General features: G+C 37.1%; 2 protein-coding genes across 4 annotated transcripts; one reads left to right on the top strand and one right to left on the bottom strand.

The window, feature by feature from the left end:
* The first annotated feature begins 1,411 nt into the window (after nucleotides 1–1,411).
* On the top strand, nucleotides 1,412–7,202 carry si:ch211-57i17.5 (usherin). The gene is made up of 6 exons (XM_038276478.1): nucleotides 1,412–1,420; nucleotides 4,132–4,301; nucleotides 4,397–4,501; nucleotides 4,839–4,910; nucleotides 6,550–6,723; nucleotides 6,868–7,202. The coding sequence occupies exons 2-6, from the start codon at nucleotides 4,245–4,247 to the stop codon at nucleotides 6,955–6,957; spliced, it is 498 nt and encodes a 165-aa protein (XP_038132406.1). The 5' UTR covers nucleotides 1,412–1,420; nucleotides 4,132–4,244; the 3' UTR covers nucleotides 6,958–7,202.
* Nucleotides 7,203–9,671: 2,469 nt separating this feature from the next.
* si:ch211-57i17.1 (uncharacterized protein LOC565010 homolog) lies at nucleotides 9,672–24,205 on the bottom strand. 3 transcript variants are annotated; one of them, XM_038276528.1, is made up of 11 exons: nucleotides 23,819–24,123; nucleotides 20,068–20,176; nucleotides 19,601–19,729; nucleotides 18,702–18,837; nucleotides 18,271–18,398; nucleotides 17,244–17,393; nucleotides 16,950–17,030; nucleotides 16,102–16,177; nucleotides 15,943–16,008; nucleotides 14,076–14,103; nucleotides 9,672–13,698 (listed from the first exon to the last, which is right to left on the bottom strand). In XM_038276528.1, the coding sequence occupies exons 1-10, from the start codon at nucleotides 24,121–24,123 to the stop codon at nucleotides 14,093–14,095; spliced, it is 1,191 nt and encodes a 396-aa protein (XP_038132456.1). In that variant the 3' UTR covers nucleotides 9,672–13,698; nucleotides 14,076–14,092. The 3 variants fall into 3 exon arrangements, with proteins under 3 accessions (XP_038132456.1, XP_038132455.1, XP_038132457.1); XM_038276527.1 differs by lacking the exon at nucleotides 14,076–14,103 and having other exon boundaries at nucleotides 23,819–24,205; XM_038276529.1 differs by lacking the exons at nucleotides 14,076–14,103; nucleotides 16,950–17,030 and having other exon boundaries at nucleotides 23,819–24,205.
* Between the last annotated feature and the right edge of the window lie 634 nt (nucleotides 24,206–24,839).

Here is a 24,839-nt window from a genome sequence, read left to right as displayed (position 1 = left end):
CCTGTATGAAGACATCCAGCAGCTGCTTTCAGGACTGCAGCCCCAGATTAACTGCAGACTGTGATAAAGGCCCCTGCAGCTTTCTTTACACAATAAGTCCTCACATTCAGCTGGACAGCGCCTCTGGAGAATAAATCAGCTAGCTGCTGCATACTGCCATCATGTGGTTCACCAGCATACTACCAGAGACACCATCTTGAACAGTAGGGTTATCTTATTCTCACACAAATTAGAAGTCTATATTGAGTAAAAAGATGAGTTAAAATACTGCAAATGAAAAATATGAATCTTAGTTTCGTACGCGCTGATTCAGATGTTTACTAATGTTTTTTTTTTTTTTTTTTTTTTTTTTGGAGCATAAAGCAAATAAAGCAAGATTTTATTTCAGTTAAAGCTTTTACTGACATTAAATAACAGCAAACTGCTCTGCTTATTGCAACTTCTCCCAAGTTGCAGTGCCACAGGTTTATTGCTAAAATAAACAGCACAGAGCCCTGTAGGTTAGATATACTTTAGAGAATTCATGAAGAAAATAAGAGTCCCACAACTACTGAAAGGGGGTGAAATTGTTGTATTAGAGCTGGACCATTTTGGAAACACAAGCAGGATCAATTTTCCTTTTAATGTAAGTTTTCACTAGTGAATCTTTAATAAATAGTGAAGTATCAGAGTGGGGTTATTCCACAAGCTTCACATCTCTGCAGGTAAACTGAAAGCTGACACCTAGCTGTTGCCATGACACTGCTGAGGGAAAGTAAAGGGTGCTGGGTGCACTACAGGATGACACATGCAGAAGGTCCTAAGCTCTTTAGTCATTGATTCTCACAAAAAGTTATTAGTGTTTGGGAAGGAATGAGTTCATCTATATTTTTATCCCTTTTTGACGGCATAAAGTCAAAAGGAGAATGGATTACAGGTGTTCTGTGTAGACCTGTGGCCTTGTGATCGATGTGTCAGACAGCATCACAGGCCGAACCACGGACCTCAGCACAGGTGAGTCCAAACCATCAGCACAAGGCAGCCAGTTCTGAACTTTTACTGGGTGAATCACCAGAAGGTAACATATCCTTAATTATGCTGCTACAGATAAAAGAGACAGCGTTGAACATTGCAGCCTTTTTGATGCCTAAAAAACTAGGCCATGCAAACAAGTATGTCTCCAGTTACAAAGTTATCTCTCCTTCGGTGTACATTGTGATCGTCTTTCATTCTCTGTGTGGATTTTATGAAATATGCAGAGCTCAGATAGTGTTGGAGTAAGATTTTCAGTCCAGAACTTAACCAAATTTCAGAAAATTATGCAGGTTAAAGTTTAATCCATTTTGTATTTATACCGACCAGCTGTGAGCAGGATATTATGGGATAGCTTCCTGGCTTCATTAACCTGATTCATTAAAAATCCCCATTGGACACATATTAGGTAAGCAATTAGCACCAACAAATGGATTCCAAGACAGAGTTTCCATGTTGAAAATTAAGTAAAGTTTGCTTCTTACAGATTTTGAAGCAGCTTTAAGGTAATGATTACAAATAAACTAGATCAAATGATCATCTACACATATAACCACCTCTCAGAAAGTAAAAATTGTAGCAGGTTTTCAGAGCTGAGTTTTTTTTAACAATCTAAAGGGATTTTTCTATGGAGAGGTGATCTTACATGAGAAAAAGGTTTAAAGAAATAAGAAATGATAACAGGAGGAGATCCTAATTTCCATTTGTAGCTCAATCTCATTTAGCATGTTAAAGGTTACAATTTATGATGTCAGTAGTTCATAAAAAATATTAAAAAGGCACCATATCTGTTTGAGAAAAAATACATTTTCTTTGGCAAAGCATGAATGATTTTTGCACAATGCTGTTTAATAAATCTGAAGATTTCTTGAACGACTACTTTGAACAGATGAGAGTAAAGCAGACGAACTCCTGTTTGCCACAACATGATGACCTTTTAAACTATGATACAGTATCAGTTTTGCAATAACCAATAATCATTTCTTTCATGTAATGCCAGGGTGGGACCTAAAAAGAATAGTGGAGGATTTTCGTGAATTTCTGAAAAGACCCACCCTCTTTAAAAAAAAATGTACATGCACAACCCTGTACCTGCTCCCGAGAGCGTGCAGAAGCCCATTTCTTCTCATGCACGCTCTGTTTAAAAGTTGCTGTTTGCATCATTCACACAGGCTTATTTTCCAAAAGATTTGCAATTTTTCCACTATGTCAGGCTCACCTCCTGTATGTGAAAATGGAGATGAGCATGTAGGACGGCCTTAGGTAAACATATTAGCAGACTGACAGTTAGGAGGACATCCTCCACTATACATTTAAGAGAGCTGAACCTGAGCAAATGTCTACTAACCTAAATAAACTGAAACATGAGGAGAAACGGGACATAATGTCTTATATGTTTACCATGTACCATGCGGCAATTAAGGTTCAATTCAATTCAATTTCAATTCAGTTTATTTATATAGCGCCAAATTCACAACACATGTCATCTCAAGGCACTTTACAGTTCAACCAGATCATACAGTCAAATTGATACAAAGTTTTCTATCTAAGGAAAACCAGTTGATTGCATTGACTCATTGACTCAAATACAATCCCCCACACTAAGCATGCTTGTAGCGACAGTGGAGAGGAAAAACTCCCTTTTAACAGGAAGAAACCTCCAGCAGAACCAGGCTCAGTGTGAGCGGCCATCTGCCGAGGCCGACTGGGGTTCAAGGAGACAGAAGCAGAGATACAAAAAGCAGCTGTAAAAGGCGGCCCCGTCCAGGAAACACACAGCCAGGCAGACGAGCTCCAAGGCAGCTCCCATGCCAGAGGACGAAGAAAGCACATCCACTCAGTTACGGTCAGAGAAACAGGACCACACTGGAAAACAGGCCGATCTCGGACATCTATAAACAAGGGTGTTGATGGAAGCAGCACAGCTGATGTTTCTTTCCAGGATGACGTCACAGCCAAACAGGAACAGACGAGGCAAAGCTACTCTGAGGAAAAGCAGAGAGAGCAGAAGGTTAGAGATTGAACTAACAGATTCTGCAGAATAGGAGAACAGAGAGAGAATGAAGCAGAATGATGAAATGGGGGTCCCTATGTCCTCCAAAAGTCTAAGCCTATAGCAGCATAACTATAGAGATAGCTCAGGATAACCTGAGCCACCCTAACTATAAGCTTTATCAAAAAGGAAAGTTTTAAGCCTAGCCTTAAAAGTAGACAGAGTGTCTGCCTCACGGACTAAAACTGGTAGTTGGTTCCACAGGAGAGGAGCCTGATAACTAAAAGATCTGCCTCCCATTCTACTTTTAGAAATTCTAGGAACCACTAGTAAACCTGCAGATTGAGAGCGAAGTGCTCTTTTAGGAACATAAGGAACAATCAGATCTCTGATATAAGATGGTGCTTGGCCATTTAAGGCTTTATATGTGAGAAGGAGGATTTTAAATTCTATTCTTGATTTAACAGGAAGCCAATGAAGAGAAGCCAGGATAGGCGAGATATGATCTCTCTTTTTAATTTTCATTAGAACTCTGGCTGCAGCATTTTGGATCAGCTGAAGGCTTTTAACTACAGTTTGTGGACTTCCTGATAGTAAAGAATTACAATAGTCCAGCCTTGAAGTAACAAATGCATGGACTAGTTTCTCAGCATCACCCCTGGACAGGATATTTCTAATTTTTGCAATGTTCCTCAGATGAAAGAAGGAAATTCTAGAAACCTCTTTGATCTGGGATTTAAATGACAGGTCCTGATCAAAAATAACACCAAGATTTTTTACTTTATTATCTGAAAGGTTGTTTTACAGGAGCCTGAGCTTGAAGCCTGGTATATTTAGGAGTCTTAGATTCCTAACGTCTACTTTGTGGATAGTTTACTCTTAGGCCTGCTCTTCTTTTGCCTTCTGTCTGATTATTTTCCTCAAATGTATCTATACTAACATATCATTGACTGGTGGAAGGACAGGATAGGGGAAATTAAAATTATGTTTTGAAAGCCCTTTATAAGGTCTGGAACCGATCAAGACTCCTCCATAAAGTAAAGGAGATAGTCTGATTCTTGGAAGCAAAGAATAAAGACATTAGGACTGTTTAAGACTTTTGCACTTACTAGTGTCCATTATTCCAGATTCACCGAGCCCCACTCCTCCTGGAGGAGGCGGAGGCGTTGTCGGTGGTGACAGGGCAGAAGGAGACCTCAGAGAGCGACAGGTTGTCCAGGAGCTTTGGTTTATTGTGGTGATGGCCTCCATCGCCCTGCTGCTTCTGGCCATCCTGCTAGGAGTCATGCTTCATAGGGTATAATCTCCATTTCTGTTCTCCTCCTTTAGCACAACATTTTAAAAAACCTTTAGATGGTAGCAGAAACAGGACTTTCCTTCCTGTTTCACCAGGCCCTGAATAAACCACCCCTGACGAGGGAGAGACCTCCTTTAACTGCCCTCCCCATGCAGAAGAGGAGTCCCATGGCTGTGTACCCACCCAGCAACTCTGTCTTGGTAAGGAAAACTTTTCCCTTGGGTCTTTATTCTCTGATCTACAAAAGCAGTGTAGAAACTAGGTCACCACAGCTTACAACACTATCAGTAAATTCTGTTACCTTTAAAACAATAGCCCTGCTCTATTTCAGTGGCCCAGAAAATGGTGACAAAAGGCCATCAGGCACATCCCGGAGTCTTTACAAACTGATTCCTATATTTATAAATAACTTTAGGAATTCAGCCTTATTTCTTGAGAATGCATTCTCACTTGACTTTATGAAAATCCATCACTAAGGAACAAGATGCATCTCCATGTCTATGAGCAACTGTCGGTGTTATTTTCTCCCTTTTTTAGTTTGACACGGTGCCTGACACCACCGCCTTCTCCAGCAGTGTGACCCTAAAGCGCTTCTCCATGAAGATTGAGGTAAAAGCCTAAGAAACATAATCCAAATGGCATTTTGTGTGTACAGTCTGATGTAGCAGGTGGCACAGATGTTATTGTTTTTACAGACTTTGCATCTTTATCTCAAGTGCTGAGAATATCCTTTTGTATGGACTGATTGGGTGTATGTTATTTTGATTGCAGAGAGGGATTTACAGAAATCCATTGTTTGCTCTTGATGCACAAACTGATCAGACTTTATTCAAAGGGCAATTATATGTAATAATAAAGAAATGTAGAGGGTGTCAAAATTTATACATTAATATGATTTACATTTTAAGAAGTTGAAATTGGATCTAGTATCATCCAGTGCAGAAACAGTCAAACTTAATAGCTCTTAAAAGGCCGTTTATAATCTAAACATATCGATTTCTATTCAGGCAAAATTACAATACAATAAACCAAACTAGAAATGTTATATGTATATTGTAATTATTTTATCCCACTTTTAAGCATATTAATCTTTTGAAACTACCTTACAGTAAATTCATCATAATACTTTTTTTTTTTCATTTGTAATTATTTGAAGGTATGATGCACACTTAGCTCAGCAGTTTTTATGAGAACAAAACCAAAAACTAAATAAATTCCATAAAATTTCAAGGGATATCTGTTAATTATAATAATTAGATCTGAGGTCATTCAGAGCCTTTTGTCAATATTTTTCTTAATTTCTTATAATTATTATTTTTACCAAGTCAGATAAAAAAATATCCCCACACCAAATTATTTTCGGTGAAAAAGATTTAGTTTCCAAAAACTGCTATGAAAACCAGAAAGTGTGAATCTCTTACTTGTGACTTTTAATTCTGTTTTAAAGAAGTCAAAAAATCTAAACCTATTCTAAAGCATTGTAAAAATAAAAATGTGAAGTGTAAAAGTATAAATTTAAAACATTAACGTTTTATGATCCATGGAAATCTATTATGTTTACATACATTGTAGAAAAACAAAAACAGAGTGTGTGCTTTGTGAAAATAAAATGATTTTATCGGAAGGAAATGAATCTAAACATGATTTAAATCCTTGATCACAAGGTGAAAGTAAAATACTCTTGATAATTTGCTAGAATTTAATTGTTTTGCATTGAGTAAGAACCTTTTTAAAATGGTTTGTATTTTACCAAATTTATTTAAATATGCTTTAGCTTTTCCAATCATATTTCTACAGCAAAACACTGAACAAAATCAACATATCACAATATCACAGATATTGGAAGTATAAATTAAAATGTTATTAATTGGTTGAAATTGCTGTGAAACTTCAACATTTTGCGTTTATCAAGATGAAAAAAGTAAATGCAAATATTTAAGCCAAGAAAATTTGCGTGATTACCAGGGCTGCAACTAACGAATATTTTGCAAATCGATTAATCTGTTATCTGATAATCCGACCACCAAAGGTTCCTTTTTTATGAAATTAAACCAGGTGAAACTAACATTTTTACGTGAGAAGTTTTCTGTTGAGCATTTTGACAGACGACAACGTTATTTTATCTTAAATGCAAAATGTTTATATATATTTTTTAGAATTTTGATATAATTACTGCTTTAAGTGGGTTGCTTTGTCAGCTAAACATATGTTTCAGAGTTGGATTCTCCCTTTTTTTTTTTGGCTTCAGGAGATTCTGGAGGCTAAATGTGAGCCGGCTGAAGGGATGGATACAGGGGAAGAATTGGGTGTCCTTAGTGTGAACTCTCTGCGACGCAGCATCAGCCAAGTGATAGACGGGAAGTCTCTCACAGGAGATGACGATGTTTGGGACCCGAACATCTCAGCCCATGACAGTGGGATGGTAAGAGACCCCAAAAATATATGCCTATTGAACATTCTCTTAAATGATTAAAAGCAGAAAAAAAATCAAGGTGAAAAAAAAAACTATAAAGAAGAATACTTTACCTGAACATAATGTGCAATGTGGCCCATTGCCCTGTTACAGTTTATGGAGGATGAGGAATTTGTGGACACCATCAAAGGCTTCAGCACCGTGAGAAAAGAGCACACCATGTTCACAGACACCAACCTGTGACCTGATGATGAACATTTTACCCTCACAGCTCAGTCAGGAGGCTCTAGATCCTGACCAGAGTGGATCCTGCATCAGTCACTCTGATGTGTCTAAAGGAAGAGACGCCTCAAGTGAAAGATCCAGAGGAACAAGAAGAACATGAGATGGTCCTGAAAATGAAGCAGGTGGACATCTTTTTGTAGGAATATATTAAAGACATCCAACAGTAACAATATTAATCCAACTGGAGATATTTACTGCCCATGTCCCCCATTGTTTTTTTTTTTTTTTGAGTCTTTTGTTTCTTTGAAAAAAAAAAAAATTCTCTTCATCTTGACATGTTCTGAATGTTATCTGATGGTGATGGATACGTGTAAACATCAGGGATAAAGGTAGCCTGCATCACTTTCAGCAGAAACTTGACATTTTTGTTCTTTACTAAATGTAGGCTACCTTCTGAACTTTACATAGTCAGTTTCAGACCTGCAAACATCCTCCACCTTTAAATTGTTTAATTTAAATGTATGTGTTAATGACAGTAGAACATGGAAGGATGGTTTTCCCTCGTATGTCTTTCAAACAGTTGTTGATCTTTGTTGATGTCTAAATGTTTTGCAGATGCTAACAGGCTACATATTGTTGTTATTCTCCAACAAGGAGTTCTATGAAATCTTTCCTCTTACAGTTTTTCCTCCTTTTGGTATTTCTAACTCACACACAATAAGAAAAACAAAAGAAAAACATATTTCATATTGGAAAAACTATGTTCTATTGTCTTTTTATTTAATTAATTAATTTATTTATTTTTTATCTATTGTCTTTTCTAATTTCTGAGACAATTTGGCCTTGGTGTTGAATAATAATTATAATAATATAATAATTATACTCTGGGAAATAATCAAGCCATGGATGACTAATTTAAAATGTATATATAGTATACTTTACCCAATGATAGAGATTATATTAGTTTTATATAAATCATTATGGGCACCGCTGAGTGTTTCATGTTATTATAAAACTGATTTCATGCATTTACACATTTAAAGATGTTGCAACCACCTTTAAGTATCTGGGTGTCATCATAGATAAAAAGCTCATCATAATATGCATTTTGAAAATTTCCCAGCATGCTAAGCTTGTTAACTGGATGAAACTAAAGATGCTTCGGCTTTCCACAAGAGGGTGACAGTGGATCACTTGCTTAATAATCTTTAGTTTAATCATGTCAAATTAATGCAACCATTTCCCCTTGTACTGGCAGTTTGCAAGAAAAACAGATTTATACCTCAGATAAAGTTTTTAACTTTGCAGTTATTAAGTTCAACTCTCAGTTTATATATGCAGCACATTTAGGTGGCAAAACAATTTAAAATGCTGTACAGAAAAAAAGCCCTTTGTAGAGCTATAAAGATGAAGGCAACCCAAATAATTAAAGAGAATATGAATAACCAAAATTAGATTATATATGTGTAAAAAGAAAAAGACTGATAAAAAAAATTATATTTAGAATAAAAACTTGAGGTTTAGTTAGAACAGTTAAAGATCAATAAACAAAAAGATTTTTAATCTTTATTTAAAGCCACTTAATCAGAATCACATTTATTGCCAAGTAGGTTTGCACTTACAGGGAATTTGACTTGGTGTTGATGGTGCAGACAAAATAGATATATATAGAGAATACATAATCTATAGCTATATATAATATACAAGATATTGTGTATAGCCATATACTCTACACAGTAGACTGTGTGTTAATGTAACAGGAAGTCTGGAGATTCTACGTTAGTGTAGCTTCAAGGTCCTGAATGGGGGAGGCAGAGAGGCAGTGTCAGTGTCATGGGGGTATCTGGGCCTTGTTGATAAGGCTGGTAGCGGATGGGAAGAAACTGTTCTTGTGGCGCGAGCCACATGGACCGCAGCCTCCTGCCAGAGGAAGTGTCTGAAATAGTTTGTGGGAGGGATCAGCCACAATTTTCCCTGCACGCCTCAGAGTCCTGGAGGCGTACAGATCTTGGAGAGATGGGAGATTGCAGACAATAACCTTCTCTTAAGGATAGTTTTCTGGGAGTTTGTTACAGATTTGTGCAGCATAAGAACTAAATGCTGCTCCTCCATTTTTGGCTCTAGGTAAATTTGATCGAGAAGACATGAGAGATCTGAGCAGTTGATACAGTCTGTGATGCGTATTGGTGCTAAGATGGTCAGTAATTTGTAGGCTAACAGAAGAATTTTAAAGTATATTCTCTGAGTTATACACTTTCTTAGTTTTAGTGAGGATGCAGGCAGCTCCATTCTAGTCCAGCTGTAGTTGTCTGTTCAACTTTTTAGGGAAACCTGTAAAAACATTGTTGCAGTAATCCACTATCTTTAATAGTCTCTGAAGGTTCAGGTCAGACTCCGTCCCTACACCAAGATTTCCAGTCTGATTTGTGGTTTCTAGCTGTATTAAGAGCATGTGTGAGCTAAGTTGTAAACATTCTTCCATTGGTTCAAAAAAATACTGTGCATTTATTTCTCCTAATGCTTGAATGGATTCATAGTTACCTGGCGACACTGTAATGCTTGGTAATGTATAGGGTGCTTAACAAAGACGTAAACAAGAGCGGTAATGTAAACAATTGAACCAGAAATATTGCAAAGTTCAAACTATAGTTTTATTTTGTATAAATATACAAATTCATCTTATAAAATCAGACAAACTGTATCCCACAAAATAAAGCACACAATCCAAAGTGTTTAAATATATAATTTCTTTTTATTTGAAATGCGCAGCAATGCAATAATGTGGGCACAAAACACTTGCACCATTACAGTTGAGATCATCGTTACAAAACATTCATGTAATAAATTAATACACTGCAGTACCATGAGACAGTAAACATGAAAAAATAAATCCTAGCTAGGGAAATTAATTCTATTACGAACAACATGAGTTTAATAAATGTACAAAATATTTAATCAGGCATTTACAAAGGCAGCCTCTTTTGTCTTGTTCGACGCATAGAAATATAGATCTGATATGTTTGTTGAAATGGCCAGAGATCTTTCAGTGACCTCAGTGCTGAGAGCCATTTCATTTTTAAACCATTGCTAATAGATTTAAAAATTTTGATACACTAGACCTTAAAAACCCTTATCGTTTAAAAATATTTTTGCTTTTTTTGCTTTCCAGTTTTCATGTTATTGCTGCAACATGCACCTTTCCCTTTAGTGTGATTTTTAAATAGGTCTGTAAACAAACACAGATTATAGGAAAACGTGTTTGCTGCAGTAGCAGCATTAAAGTACATGCAGCACATGCTGGGTTGAAAATAGCTGGCATCTGTAGAAACATTTCACATACAAATATCTAAACAGCATTATAAGTGTTTAAAGATATACAAAAACAATTACGGCTTTCTTTTTAGTAAATAGATGTGCGGTCTTCCCCAACATCCACTCCACATATCATAGCAATTTCCCTCTGAGAGTCTCTAATTATGGCTCCACTTCATAACACATCCCATCTTTTCCAGAACTTATCAAAACAAGGATTTTCCTGAACCCTTTCTTGGAGGTTACTGGTAATCTATCCAGACCTGACTGGATGCTTTAAAGAAAATGACAATATTACGACGTGACTAATAATTAACTAGGTGCTTCCCAAGGAATATGAAGTTACTTTCCTAGAACTTTCAAGAAGTCCATTTCCCCAATTTCCTACAACGTAAGAAACTAGTTCATAGAAAGTAGTTAACAAGTTCCTGGAAAGTAACCCACAACTTAAAAGTGTTGCGTGTGATCCAGAAAGTAGCTGTTAAGATCCAAGAAAGTAAGTTCCAGGAAAGTAACCAAAAACCTCAAAGCCTGGAAATGATCTGGTAAATCTTTAAATGTAAACTCTCAATTCTGGAAAAGTTTCAGGAAAGTGTGAAGCATTTTCACAGAACATTCAGCGAACACACAAGTTCCAGCAAAGTATGGGCAGCATTATGTAGTGCGATCAACTTTGGTGAAACACACAATAAAACATTGCTAAACTAAAGCACACTGCTCCAGCCGATCCATTATCCTGGAAACTTCTGTTCAGACGTCTGTTTAGCTCATCTTTGATCATGTCTCTTAATCATCAGTATTAGTGATGTAATTGAAGTTAGGAATGTTATAGCTCCAACAACAAAAACTTTCAGTACCAACACCTGATGGCTGTACCTGAGACCTAAGCTACACCTGAATGTTTGCGTACCACCTTGAATCAGTCAAATATCATTGCATCCAAGTAATTCTGTTTGACTTTTGGTTTGGATTTAACTTTATTTATTTATAACTACTCTGTAAACACGATAATTTAAGGCTTTGATGGTTGAAGTTACCACACAATTTCTGCAAGTGATGTCGGAAGCTAAGGGTTCAAATTTGATAAAGAAAAAATTTGATCCATTATGTTTTAAATTCTTCTATTTTACATTTACATAAACTGCCAAATTTCCTCAATAATGATAAAGAGTAAACATCAGAAGATGGAAGACATCCATGGGACAGTATTAGAGCAGTGGTGGTTGCTGGCAATTCAAATTAAGTTTAAAGACCCAGACCGCTCTGACTGCCCTTCAATAATTTTAGGTAGTTTTAAACTTTTGACTGGATAAAAAAAAAAAGTTATAACTAAACAACTATAGACTAAAAAAAATAGATATGTTCTACATATACTGTGTCAATCAGGCTTCTCTTAAGGTCAAAATGCAGTATATCACAGAAAGGGAATAAAATGTAATCGACTTGCATGGCACAAATTCTCAAGGAATAAATTCCTACTTCTATATAGTTAAAAACTAAAACTACATACATCCTAACTTTAACTATATAACATATCTTTATACTATAAATTCTACAATAAAGGATTCCCAATTTCTTCACTAAATACTGAAAATATTTAATCTTGTAACTGACAAAAATCACAGAAGCTTCTCAAATTATTTGACTTAAAATGGCAAAAAACACAAAACAAGTTTAACTCGTTGACTTCTCTCTTGGAAAACCTGAAGGATTTTTATCTAAAGTTGTTCTATTTTACCTACGGTAAACCTTTCATTACTTGCTGATCAGACCCACTCTGTGCTACATTCTGCAGAAATCTATCGTCTCCACTGTCGCGTCACTCATAAAGTGCAACCTTGCTGTTCCAATAATCTTAAAGCCAAAGACCTAAAACACAGATAAGTTATGTGAACAAAACAATTAGATGTTAAAATCTTACCCAACAGCACATTATTTTCACCAATACACTATTAAACGAGAGGTATTTTCAGACGTATGAAATGAGCCTAAAGTGGAAGTTTGTTGGGGTTGACGTCACAACATTTATAAAATCATTAAAGTTCCTTATCTTGCTAAAAGTCTCTTATTCAAAAATATTCATTTTTTTTTTACTTTGTTCTATTTTGTCCCTTTTTTTACTGTATAATTTCTCAAACTGTGCAATTTCTCTCTGTCATAAAGACATATTATTTTAAACATTCAGCTTCACACTTCATACCTGAAACTAGCATGCATCAAAGAAGGTGGAAATTAAAGGGCTTTCTCTTTAAAATGGAGAAATTTTAAAAAGTCCTTAAGGTGATAAATGCTTGATGCCTGTGGCTTGCCTGGTATGTTTTCCCCCGGATTCAACCGGGATCTGTTTTCCCTGCCGTGCGGCTGCAGGATTTGATAAGCAAAGCAGTCTATACAGATTGCACTTCGCTCACTGAGGCCTGCTGACTGATTCCAGAGAGTTGAAAAACCTTTAAGGACCGTTTTTTATCCGAGAGCACCTGGCCAAACAGGAAGTGAGGTGTTGAGGCTAACACTGATTACTGGCATCCACACATGAAGAACTACTGGTGCATCTCAACACATTGAAGTATCAAACAAAGTTAATCTCATTTTTGCATTTTAGCTAAAAAAACAACACAAATAAATTGATTACATAGAATTTATATTTTTCGATGATTATAGTCTACAGCTGAGGGAAACGGCAAAGTAATTTTGATAGAAAGATTAAAGTATTTTAAACCAATATACAAAAATATAAAAAAGTCACATTACTATAAAGGAGCTTTTTTGTACTATAAAGTAAACTTAAAATAGGCTCATTTTGTGTAAATTACAGCAACAATAAGGCATGAAGGCAAACAGCCTGTTTTATAGAGCCTTTAAAATGCTGTCATTTTTTAAACTGTGCACCTTTTTTTGTTTTTTTACCATACTTTTTCCTTCCAATTAACTTACCAATATTATACTTTGCTACATAACTCTGAACTCTTCTTTAGCAATGACCTGTTATGTTTTCCTATATCCAATTAAGGGTGAAGTTGGTATTTTCCTTTGTTTTTAAACTATAACTATCAAAACTGATCCGAGAAAAATGAATACATCACTCAGAGTAATAAATCCATTTTAAATGAGTTGCTCTTTTGCATTAAATGAATAAAACTATCTTTATGATGATGTGTGGATTTACTGAGATGCACCAGTGTATTATCAGTATATAAAACAATGGGGCACTAAGTAAAAGGGAAAAAGCTAAAATATTAGAATTTAAAAGAACTACAAAGCCTACGAGTCGTATCAGAGGTAAAGGAGAGGCAGAGGTAAAAGTACCATGAGGAAAACTGAGGAGGAAGGTAGAGTAGGTTTGGAGTTCAATGAGTTCCTGCATTTTTTCCAAACGATCATAACCCTCCTCTGCTGGTCGACTGAAGACAAAAAGGTGTCGCCTCTTATTTTACGTGGGACAAAGAACTGTGGAGAAAAAGAAGAGAGCTGGTGAGAAACACTGGAGCAAAAGGCAGAGAGGTGGCGAGGATGAGAGAGCAGCTACAGCTGGGAGAAATGTATGGTTAGAGACAAGGAAACCCCTGATTACAGGTGAGAGGCGAACGCATGGACGGCTGCTACTACAAGCTCGCTGTGTGAGGAAGTCATGAGCAGGAGTTTGCTTGTTTGTGATTTTCCAGAGTGGGTGTAAGACAGCTTCAAGCACCATACAGCACAACTGGCACCACAGCAGAGAGCGAAGGAGCGGTGGGAGGCTGATTATTTGGGTAAAAGGGAATGTTATGCAGACGGTGAGGATGACGAGGCGTTTAATGTCAATGAGCCGTGTTAACCTCACCAACCTCAGGTTCCTCTCCTTTCATACGAGAGCTACCCAGAGGACAGTGCAGCACAGATGAAAGGAAAAGGAAGGCACATGTCAACAGCAGTCGCATTCAGTCTTAAAGCAGAGCACTTTATCAATGCTGTTAAAAAATAAACAGCCTCAACTGCTAAAGTTTTACACGGAAGAGGATTAGGGCTACTGAAAACATAAAAAGTTAACTGATTATTAAATATTATTTCAGTTTAATATGGGAAAAAAAGTCAGAATTCTGACTTTAATCTCAGAATTTTGGATCTTAATGTAGATGGGCAGCATGAAAGAAGAGATGTGGAGCACTCAGCTTCACTGACAAAGATGTGAGTTGTTTGGGAGGGCCAGTAACACATTCTTGGAAAATTATGGAATTAGGCGACTTTTTACATGTCTGAGGGGTCCCTGGTGATGCTATTTCATTGATGAAAGAGCAGAAGGGGATTTAAACAAGAGAGCTAGTTTAGTCTCTAAAACAGAAATTGCTACAGCTTGTTGCTAACATGTTTGTTAGCTGTCAGAATTCTGCGATTAAAGTCAGAAATTTGACCTTTTCCTCATATTATACTAAAATAAAATAAAAATAAAAATCAGCTAACCTTTTTTATTTTTCAGTGGCCCTAATCCTCTTCCACAGTTTTATGATGTAAGGAGGTAAATTGGTGAAGCAAATTTTCAGTTTGAATCAAACATGAATAACTGAAACCAAATAGAAACAAGTTTTGGGGCAAATAATCAATAAGTCTGATAAAAACAGAGGGAAAAAATGCCTGATCACACAAGGAACCAGATAAAACTCCAGACCTTAAATAGGTTGGATTGATCCTGAGAAGGAAGGAAAATATTTCCCCAATCAATGGCATGCATGACACATCAAACATTATGTTCTAGCAAATGTTGCATCCATGTAATCATATCACAATGGCAAGTGTGATTACATTGTGCAGCTTTACTGTTAAAAGTAACAGAAAGGATCTATTAAACCAGATAAGAGCTATAACTTTGGAAGATTTAAGATTTATTAAAAAAGCATACTAAATTATTGGAACATTGCATTTCTGTTCATGGGAATACTCTGGAGTAATTTAAAAAAAAAAGATATCAGGGAACCCAAGTGAAGTAAAGGACCCAGGGTTTTATAGATTATAAATGTGATTTCTTTCTAACTAAAGGTAGAAAGACAAGCAGCTGTTTAAAATATAGTTTTTCTTCATGGAATTGTTTTCCTCCCTGACTAGCGAAGTATTTATACACATTTTAATTTCTCAACCCTTTTTCATTCATTTTTTCAGTTTTTAACATGTATCTAACAGGCATTTTTTGCTTATATTAAACTGCATCCACAAATTTACCTTTTATATCTATTGTACAACTTTTACTTTTTAATGCTACAATCTTCACAGCAGTTCCTCTCCTTTATAATTCCACTTTTATTTCTTTAACTAGATCCTCAGTTTCATTTCACTTCATCAGTCAGAGGTTGATAACAGTGTGAGACATCATGTGATTGTCTATTATTTGTTTTTTGATAAATTGGTTGCAATTTTACCAAACAGGATTCAAACATTTTTAAAAAGGAGTTCTTTCAACCTTAACACCAATTAAAACGCCTTACTTCGTCATCTATCAACCTGCAAACAAATATGTAAGCAAAAACTACCCTTTTGATTTGCATCAACATATCAGATTATTTAGTTTATAGTTTTTTTGTTTTATGACCAGAATGACTTTTTTTTAAGTTAGCTTCTTGGTAAAATTTTTAAATCCAGTTAATTAGACAATAAAATGCATCATACAACACACGCAAACAGAAGGTTGTTAAACAGAAAAAACAAAGTAAAAGCCATGTTTACCTTTGAGTATGTAATCTGTTAGGAGCGCTGGCACCTTCTCACTGTCATCCCGCATGGCATGAAGAACTGATAGGGAGAGAAAAAGATTAGATGAGTCCGATTTATCTGACAATATGTTTGCCATCACCATCAAACTGAACTTCTTGCTGAGGAGCTTACTCTTTGTGAGGATCTGGAGGTCTTCTACAGAAGGAGAGCCCGCCTTCTTTTCATAGGGGATCACTGTGGTCAGATACTACAGAGAATACAAATATATTAATATTACAATCACAGGACCAAATTAAGTCTCAGTGTTGTGTTAAAAGTTATGAAACATGCACTTTCACTGTTCCAAGTATCTTTTCAACTATAACTGAGGGAACCTTTGTAGTAAATAAAGCAGGTCAATCAGGCTGCATTACAATAGAACGACTGTGTGACTGTGTTTTGTCACAATACAACCACAAACTTATAATTTTTTAATCGAAACGGCACAAAGTTCAGTTTTCACTGATGTTTTAGACCATTTATTTTATGAATGGGTCAGGTTCAGTTAGACAAGATGAACAGTGGGTATAATTATTGCACTTCCACAGCTGCCAGCTTATGTTCTTCCAGATTAGTGACCAGCTCCACTGCCACTGCTGAAGGAAAGCATCATCCCATCGCCATGGTGCATAGTAGTGATGGTGGGTTAACAGATTAAAAAACACTTAATCCCAGACCACAGTCTGCTGTGTTCCTCAGTCATCAGAATGCCGTTTGTTCACTTATGTTCTCATCAACGTTTGTGGTTGTAACACGACAAGATATGAAAAAGATAAAAGCTTTTGAAAGGGTCTGTAACATGATTTAGTATAAAAGGCAGAAGACAAAATGTGAAAATCAACAAAGAGACAAACTGAACAAAAGGAAGAATAAAAAAAGAAAAAAACAGTGCATGCCAGTAGAAAAAAAAAGAAAGAAAGAAATACAACAAACGGAGCACAGAAATCAATCTGCAGTAAGGAAAAAAGAGCAGGGGGCACCTGTTTGTCCCCTCCTGAGTGGCCAAAAGTTTGACGGAGACCACTTTGAATGACATTGGAGAGTCCCTCCAGAGTGAGGAGCTACAAGGAGCGAGAGGAAGGAGGGAAAAGATGATGAAAGCTAAGGAGGCTCTGTGAGAGAGGAAGGAAATGCACTGCTGCTGCTCAGAGAGTGACTGCAGTGAAAAACTCTTCAAAAGGTCATGTTTTGGTTGTGTTGCTTCAAACAGTGAGCACTGCATGACGATGCATTTCTGCATCACGTTTCCTGTCAACGCCCCCTTGCTAACTCACCGTGCCCGGTATGTGCGTGCTGTTTATCCTCTGGCCGTTGGGTCCTGACGTAGTCGTACTGCGGATTTTCTTCTTCTTGCGCAGCAGCTCCCGGTGCTCCTTCTGTTTGTTCTGTACGTCGATCAGCAGCGAGATGAAGCTGTTCTTCACCTGTGCATACAGAACATTTTTAGAAATCCGAAGGGTTGAAATCAACACCAAATATCATAGCTTATTACTTTGCAGCCTATAAAGCAGAAGAAACTAAATCTGAACATAAATAATAAACTTTATTTTCCTCCTCAATTAAAGTGGCTGGCAAATAGGATCCTCAAACTTGATCATAGCTTCATACTGGTTTGATATGTTGTCAACACTGAGCAATGTATCAGTTTGAAAAAGGAGATAAATCAGACATGGTTTTCATATTTATCTATTAAGAAATAAACCTTTGTTAATACACAGCTGTTTGTGGGATAACATGACAGGATCAAGGGGTGTGAATACTGTCGCAAAGCACTGAATGAGTCACACACTAACTATCTAGACTCTTTTCATTTAGGGATTATTTCTGTATCATAGATTTATAGTATTTCAAAGTACTTTTTTGATACATTATTTGTTTATAGATTTTTTTTTTTGCTTGGAAATGCATTAAAGTGAAGCAAAACACTGGAGCTCTTCCTGTCCATTCATACAAGTGCAGCTGGAAGCATTCAGTGCATAATTATTTTTAAATCATTTTAAAATGCCAATACTTCCCAGGGTAACGACTCTAAGGCTCCATTACAGTGAATAAGACCTTGTTATCTGTACAAACTATTTTCTTTTTTTTTTTTTAGATTCTGTCAATCTGCTCAGGAACAACTGTTTCTCAGAAACAAGTGTTACTGGCAGCTCTGATCTCACAGTCAGGGGGCAGAGCTCTGCCGTCTGTTCATGCGGTTATTCAATGCTCTCTGGCTGCTTTAAAGCTGCTTATTGCTGCAAATTTCCAAACATGTCTGCAGGATCGAGTATTGACATCCATGTGATGAGAAGACGGTACCTCCTTCTCAAAGTCCAGCTCGTCTCTCAGTGCCAGGGCCTGGATGAGCTCTTCACTGTAGCGACGGATGGCCGCCTCCACTTCCTCCAGCGTCCGGCTAATCTCCGACACAGACAGCTGGCGAAGCTCTGTGGATACCAATCCGTAAAAGAAAGCAGAATGAAATGCCAGGAGGAAAAATTTTCATTTTAAACGCGTTGAAAATTAGAATGTTTACTGAGGCAAGGATACCAAGGAGATTACATAACAACTGGGACAACATGGATTATATAAGAGCTTTACCATATGTACTAATGCAGAACGCTTATATCGCGTGCTGGAAAGACCCCTATATGAACTTGTACATCTGTTTAAATAACTCCGAAACAGTTCACACAGGTTCAATAAAACACTTGATTCCTGTTCTTCTGTCAGGGAGCAGGTAGACTCACGGTCCTCAAAGCTGGTGTTGGAGCCTGATCGTTTTAAAGCACCGACGTCCTGGGAGAGCATCGACAGGTCCGACTGGGAGGGACTCTCGTCATCGTCTGGAGACTCCTGCATCATCTCTTCTATCTCCTCAATCACCTGGCAACAACACAGCACTCAGTTAACCCCAACTTTGATAAGCTACCTCAACTATTTAGTTCAACATGAATCCTTAATGCAGATTTACAACATAGAAATGACTTAAGCTAAATATAAATAATGTAATAAATGAGGAGATTCCAGTGAGTTTAACATGTTCTATACCGTTTGCTCAGGATGTGACTTTTTTGTTTGTACAAACACCAAACATTAAACTGATGCAATAATTTTTTTCTGACGTCCAGAGAGAAACCAAGCTGCTCTCTGTAAATACAGGCTTGTTAAAATGTTATGACTGTTGACACGATAAGGACCCAAACATGTCCAGCTTATGCATCTGATTTCTTTGCCTGTTTTGATTATGTGTCATGATCTAATTAAAGGACACCATAATTATCTGCCAAGCTTTAGCTTAAAACATGAATCCAGTTCATCAATTGAAGCAAATAGATGCAAATCTTCTGTAAGGTCAGTTGATTTTTCTTTGGGATTAAGTATTTAGCCAATAATTATGGGTTTATAAAACTCATAAAAAAAGATTATAAAGAATTTGAATGAACTGCCATCATTTTAACTCATTAATATTTAAATAACTATTGATTTTGGTCATAAAATAGTTATAATTGTAACTCTGCAGTAATCTACTAGTCTTTAAGTTGGGCATGGCTGAAACAACAGCTCCAGTTTAAACAAAAAAAAAAAAAAAAGTTTAATACAAGAACAAAATGTAGAAAGATAAAAGCAGCAGTGTGAGTCTGTTTACCTGTTCAGCAGTGAAAAGAGGCTCTTCATTAATGCTGGACACTATGATTGAGTGCATATCCAACTGTTCCCGCAAGTCCTCATCTTCATCATCAGACGGATCCAAAGACTGGTTATCCAGCTTCTGTCCCTTTGAAGGCAGAGATGAAGGCATCAAATAAAAGATGCATCAAGACAGTTTTACATCAAATCAGTTGGGTTTGGGATGTTCCTTTCTTAAATCAGAAGTGAACCTCTAGGTAAGGTTGTTTCGGGAAAAGCAGAAAATCTTTTGGATCAACATGAGGATATGCAAGAACTGAGTGGATCAGTAAAACAATTGTGGCAATGTGTGTTTTTTAAGGGGGATCAAACCCAAATGCATCATCTCAATGCCCTTGCATCAATAAAACCCCAGTTTTTTTTTATTATTATTTACAACAATGTGCAGATATTGAAACAATTCATGGCAGACTGAATGTGTGGTACCTCTCGCTCTGTGAGTTTGAGGGCAGGAAGGTGCAGGGAGCGAGTGTAGGAAGTTTTCCAGTCCACAGGCATCACATTGCCGAAGTTATTGGTCAAAGAGTTCCACACCCTGAGGGAAGACAGAGGAGTAGAGGCTTACAGCACAACAGGCCAAACGTTTTGAGCTGTAGTGAAGAAAACGTCTGCTTCCTTCTCTTTTTATGGTGACACAGCATGGTGTGGCAGAACTGTGTCCTGTTCTCTCACCACCCCCTCACTATGTCCCTGCAGCTACATGAGAAGGAGCAAGATCTAATGAATCACACATTTATTTCAGAAAAACTTAACCTGTGAGATGTCTACAGGAGGGTCCTGTATCACAAACCAGGTTAACTGAAAAGATTTCTAAACCTGAAATCAGGGAAACCAAGTTTTCCATTTCACAAAGAGAGCTTTCTCAACCTCTGCATCTGTTACCATAGTAACATTCTCCCCAGAGCTAACCAGGGCGGGAGCAGGTTATCCTCCTTAAACTAAAGAGTGTCCTCTGTATCTGCCCTCCTTAAAGCCTTTCGCAATGTTTGATTTCCTGATTTAGTCATCATTCACTGGGTCTGTTACACATGCTAGTTGCTAATAACACAAACATCATGTCCTTTTGATGAGGATCCAGTTAAATGAATAGTATTAATGCATTTTTATAGGGAGAGATTTCTCAGACCATGTATAGATATCCTTGCATACACATAACGCTATATTTCTAAGCTCTACTGTTTCTACCCTGTGAGATAATGCACAGGTCCTACCTGTTAGAACAATGGTTTTCATACTCGTTCTTCTCTCCCATGCGGTTGAACCAATCGCAGGTCGTTTTGATACTTATTCGTTTTTCTGATAATGGCTTTTCATAATGTTTAGGTCATTGTGGCAACCATATAGTGTAATGTCACTGGCACACACAGGACCCAAGCAGATCTGCTACCTTCACTGGTCCTTACCCTCATGGTCCTTATTTTCAATTATCAGTATCAATCAATGTGAAACCATATGTGGTAATAAGCCTTTCAGCCATATCGCCCAGCCCTGCACTGTTGCTAAATTACAAGAATCATGATCCTACTCGTTTCTTAATATTAAGTATCTTTGCTATTACATCAATAAATATTATATAAAAGACTGAGTATAAAAGACAGAGTATTTATTATATTTTTTTTTTACATTGATTTTAACCCTGTTAAATGTTGAAATTAATATTCACCGTTTATGACAGCGAAAGAACCAGAGAGAAAATCAGCACAGAGACTCACGTTTTTATGCAAGTGTTTTTCTTTTTTTTTTCTTCTTTTGGCTCTGATTGTACATGGTTCGATGGATGCTGTGAACCCATGTGTCACAGTGGCTCAACAATGTCCAGGACAAATGTTTATATAACATCCATGTTTCCCCCTGAAGTGTTCATGCACTGCTTGGTGAGATGCTGGCTGCTTCTAAATGGGGCGAAGCCTGGCAGGAAGTGCTGCGTCTCAGGCATGTGAACGCCTGCCAAAACACCCCGTAGAAAAGAGTGTCAAAGCTGCTGTAAGAAAACAGGGCAATGGAAAGCGTATTTATTTTATTTAATCAGCCTGCAACTCGCTACTCCTTTGTAGAGGGGGGTGGGGGGGTGGGGTTGCACGCTTGAATTTGTGTAAATAAGATCACAGACATGCAGGCAAAAATCAGAATCTACTTGCAGCACTTGGCTCTGACAAAATCTGATTCCAAATTGAGCATCATAAACGTCAACCTTGATATCCTGCAGTTGCAGTATTTCAGTGGGGCTTGTTAAGGAGCGGGGCACATTGTGGAAAAGTGCAGCCACCCAGAAAAGGCTCTTGCTTTGGTCTTTGTTATAGGTCCTTGCCAGGCTGATGTCCAATCACTTCATACCCTGCTGCCTGTTTTTTTCCCTTAAAAACAAGTCTCCCTGTCAAGACTGGATAAAATAAATGTTCCCATATTTTAGTGTATAAACAATGACATCTATGTAGCAGTTTGTGAATGTCACAATGACAGTATGATAGTGATAATTAGATCATTTTAAAACTGAACATCTTATAATTTCAAAACTTCTAAGATTTCTAATGCTTAAGCAGGTTTTTCTATGACACTGGAATTTATACTATATATATATACATATATAACATAACTGCATGGTGTAAGATAGTGGCAGGGAAAGCTTACATGGCCATAACCAAGTTGCTGGAATAGTATACAGGAACATCTGTGCAGAGTATGGGCTGAAAACCCCAAAGTAAAAGTGGGAAATACCTCCAAAGGTGGTAGAGAATTGTCAAGCCAAGATCCTGTGGGACTTCCAGATACAGAAGGACTGAATGGTAATGGCAAACCAACATTGTGGTGGTGGACAAAAAGCAGAGGAAAAGCCGTTGTTCAATTCCTCTTACCACCATTTCGTTGTTGCTGTGGTAGTTTTCACTCTGTTTTGATACTTTCAGCTCGTTTTAGAACCAGCTGCATGGTGACATCAGGATGTCCCATATGCTAATAGAATAGAGCTAGACAGCCAGCAAGCATTTTTTAACTAAATAAATTATTTGATTCAGTTAAAGGAAATAATTTTGAAGGAAGTTTGTATAAAAATAAAAAAATTATAATAAAAAAGAAATTATATAACCATTTTATGTCATATCTTTTCTGTTTAAGGTCCAAATTCAGTGATTATTTTTCCTCCAGGCTAAGTATAACAATCCAGATATGAATGACTGCTGTGTGTGAAAAATGTTCTCCAAATGTTTATATCCAAGATACAAGTTCATTCATGAGTCCTTTAGTAGAATAACTTGTAGGGGAGTGTTGATCTAGTGTTTAGAGCAGAGCGCTTGGGCTCTGAGAAGTTGCAAGTAGCTGGTTTAATCCCCACAGCCTCCACTCTGGGTTCCTGAGCAAAACCCTTAACCCCACATTGCTCCCAGGGCTCCCCATGGGGATGGGTTAAATAGACAGTGAATTTCCCCATTGTGGGACAATAAAGCGATTTACATTATAGTTCAAAGGTCCTACCAACTCATCTTTCTTCAGGTTTCCAAATAGGTTTTGTAATTTATTTTTCTATTGATCCTAAATCCTTGATTATCCAATAAAATACTCCAGAAATAGTTAATTCTCTAATTTCAGAGGGAGGATCTGGTGGGTCAATTTTTATGAATTAATGAATTACCAGATAGCTACAAACGTTAGGTGTGTTGGGCTAATAATTTATGACTCCAAAACAATATGAGGATACACATTCCTCCAGATGTTCAGCTTTAGTTTTTCATCTGCAATAATCCAAGTTTTTTTATTTTATTGATGCCTTTAAAGACTTTAGTGTCCAACTGTCCAAATGCAGGTATAAGTTAGACAAGAAACAATAAAGGATAATATTTCAAATGTGTAATCTACACAGTGGGGGTTTCAATCGTAGCTCAAAGAAACTCTGTTTTTAATTAAAGGTTAAACTTTACATTTTATAACACTGCAATAAGTTTTGTGGATGATGTGGCATCTTGCAGACTTATAAACAAATCTTTCTACAAATGAACAGAAACTGAACTGTCTTTTTAAAAAGCAAGTAAACCCATTTTTCATCGGATTATGGGGTTCATTCCTGGCAGCACAGATTCCTTCAGTAACAGATAACTGAAATCTGGAGTTAGCTTGTGAGGCTACGGTGGCTAGCTGTGAGATTTAAAGTTAACAAATATAAACCTTGTAGATGATTAACACTCACTCGTCGTCTTTTAGGAAATTCTCCTCTGTGATAGGTTTGATAGGAGCAATGTTTTCCGTCGCAGTGTTGAAGTTTCGGAAACACATAGTTAGCTTCTCGTCGAAGTCGTGGACCAGGTCCTCCATCGACTTGAAGCTGCAAACCTCCCCGGAGAAACTGTTGTCCAGGTCGGAGAAGTCGTCGAGGCCCGGTGTGTCCCCGACATTCGAATTCAGCTGGTCCAGCTGTTCAACCGCCTCCGAGGATGGCTGGAATTCATTAAAGTCCTGCCAGTCCTCATCGAAGTGGGCAATCGGCGCCGCCATGGCTGCCCTGGGAACCTTTATCGCCCTGTCCTCCGCTTGGCTCTCAGCTGTCTGTTTTCAGCCGCTACTGTGGAGGCTGGTAGGGGAGGGGCGTAATGACATCAACACGCACGAACCTAGCTAAAGATGCTTTGAACACTGGTGCTAAGAGCTATGGAGGACCAGGAGAGTCAACAAAAATGAAACAGCCATTTGAAACTTGAAATTTACATTATACAACTAGAAATCCAATTCAAAAAGCATTTTCAGATTGATCATTTTATATATGTATTTATTAAAGAAGAATTGTAAAATGTATTCATAAATGCTGAAATCTGAACATTTATTTTCAAATCCTGTTTCTAACACAATTTATAAATCTGATCAGAAGTAACTTTCCTATTTAAACAATTAAATAGAGAATTCTTTAATCCAATGTCTTTTTCATTTAGCATTTTCTTGTACCTAACCATCTCCCTTTACATTTTCTGTGACCCTTCTGTCACCAAACCCACTGAAAACTTGTTAAAACAATCACGGTTGATCATCATATGTAACCAGTTCTGTCATTGGTTAGACTGGCAATATTTAATAATACATTAATACATACAGTTTATAATTCCTCTTTATTAATTTAATTTAAAATTTAAACTGGCTGTTTTTTTCTTTTTCAGTGACTCTCCTGGTCCTCCATATTTTTTAAGTACAGCACCAATTAACAAAAAAACAACAACATA

The sequence above is a fragment of the Cyprinodon tularosa genome, unplaced genomic scaffold (assembly GCF_016077235.1).
Source record: "Cyprinodon tularosa strain WSP-4 unplaced genomic scaffold, ASM1607723v1 ctg125, whole genome shotgun sequence".
Lineage (NCBI taxonomy): Eukaryota > Metazoa > Chordata > Actinopteri > Cyprinodontiformes > Cyprinodontidae > Cyprinodon > Cyprinodon tularosa.
This window is presented reverse-complemented; position numbering and strand designations above follow the sequence as displayed.

Coding starts and splice junctions, on each gene's coding strand:
- si:ch211-57i17.1 (XM_038276527.1), bottom strand. CDS start 24,123: ATGGCGGCGCCGATTGCCCACTTCGATGAGGACTGGCAGGACTTTAAT. Junction 16,178..16,949: donor ACTCAGGAGGGGACAAACAG/GTGCCCCCTGCT, acceptor TATTCTCTGTAG/TATCTGACCACAGTGATCCC. Junction 16,009..16,101: donor CCTCCAGATCCTCACAAAGA/GTAAGCTCCTCA, acceptor TCTCCCTATCAG/TTCTTCATGCCATGCGGGAT.
- si:ch211-57i17.5 (XM_038276478.1), top strand. CDS start 4,245: ATGGCCTCCATCGCCCTGCTGCTTCTGGCCATCCTGCTAGGAGTCATG. Junction 4,302..4,396: donor TAGGAGTCATGCTTCATAGG/GTATAATCTCCA, acceptor CTGTTTCACCAG/GCCCTGAATAAACCACCCCT. Junction 4,502..4,838: donor CACCCAGCAACTCTGTCTTG/GTAAGGAAAACT, acceptor TCCCTTTTTTAG/TTTGACACGGTGCCTGACAC.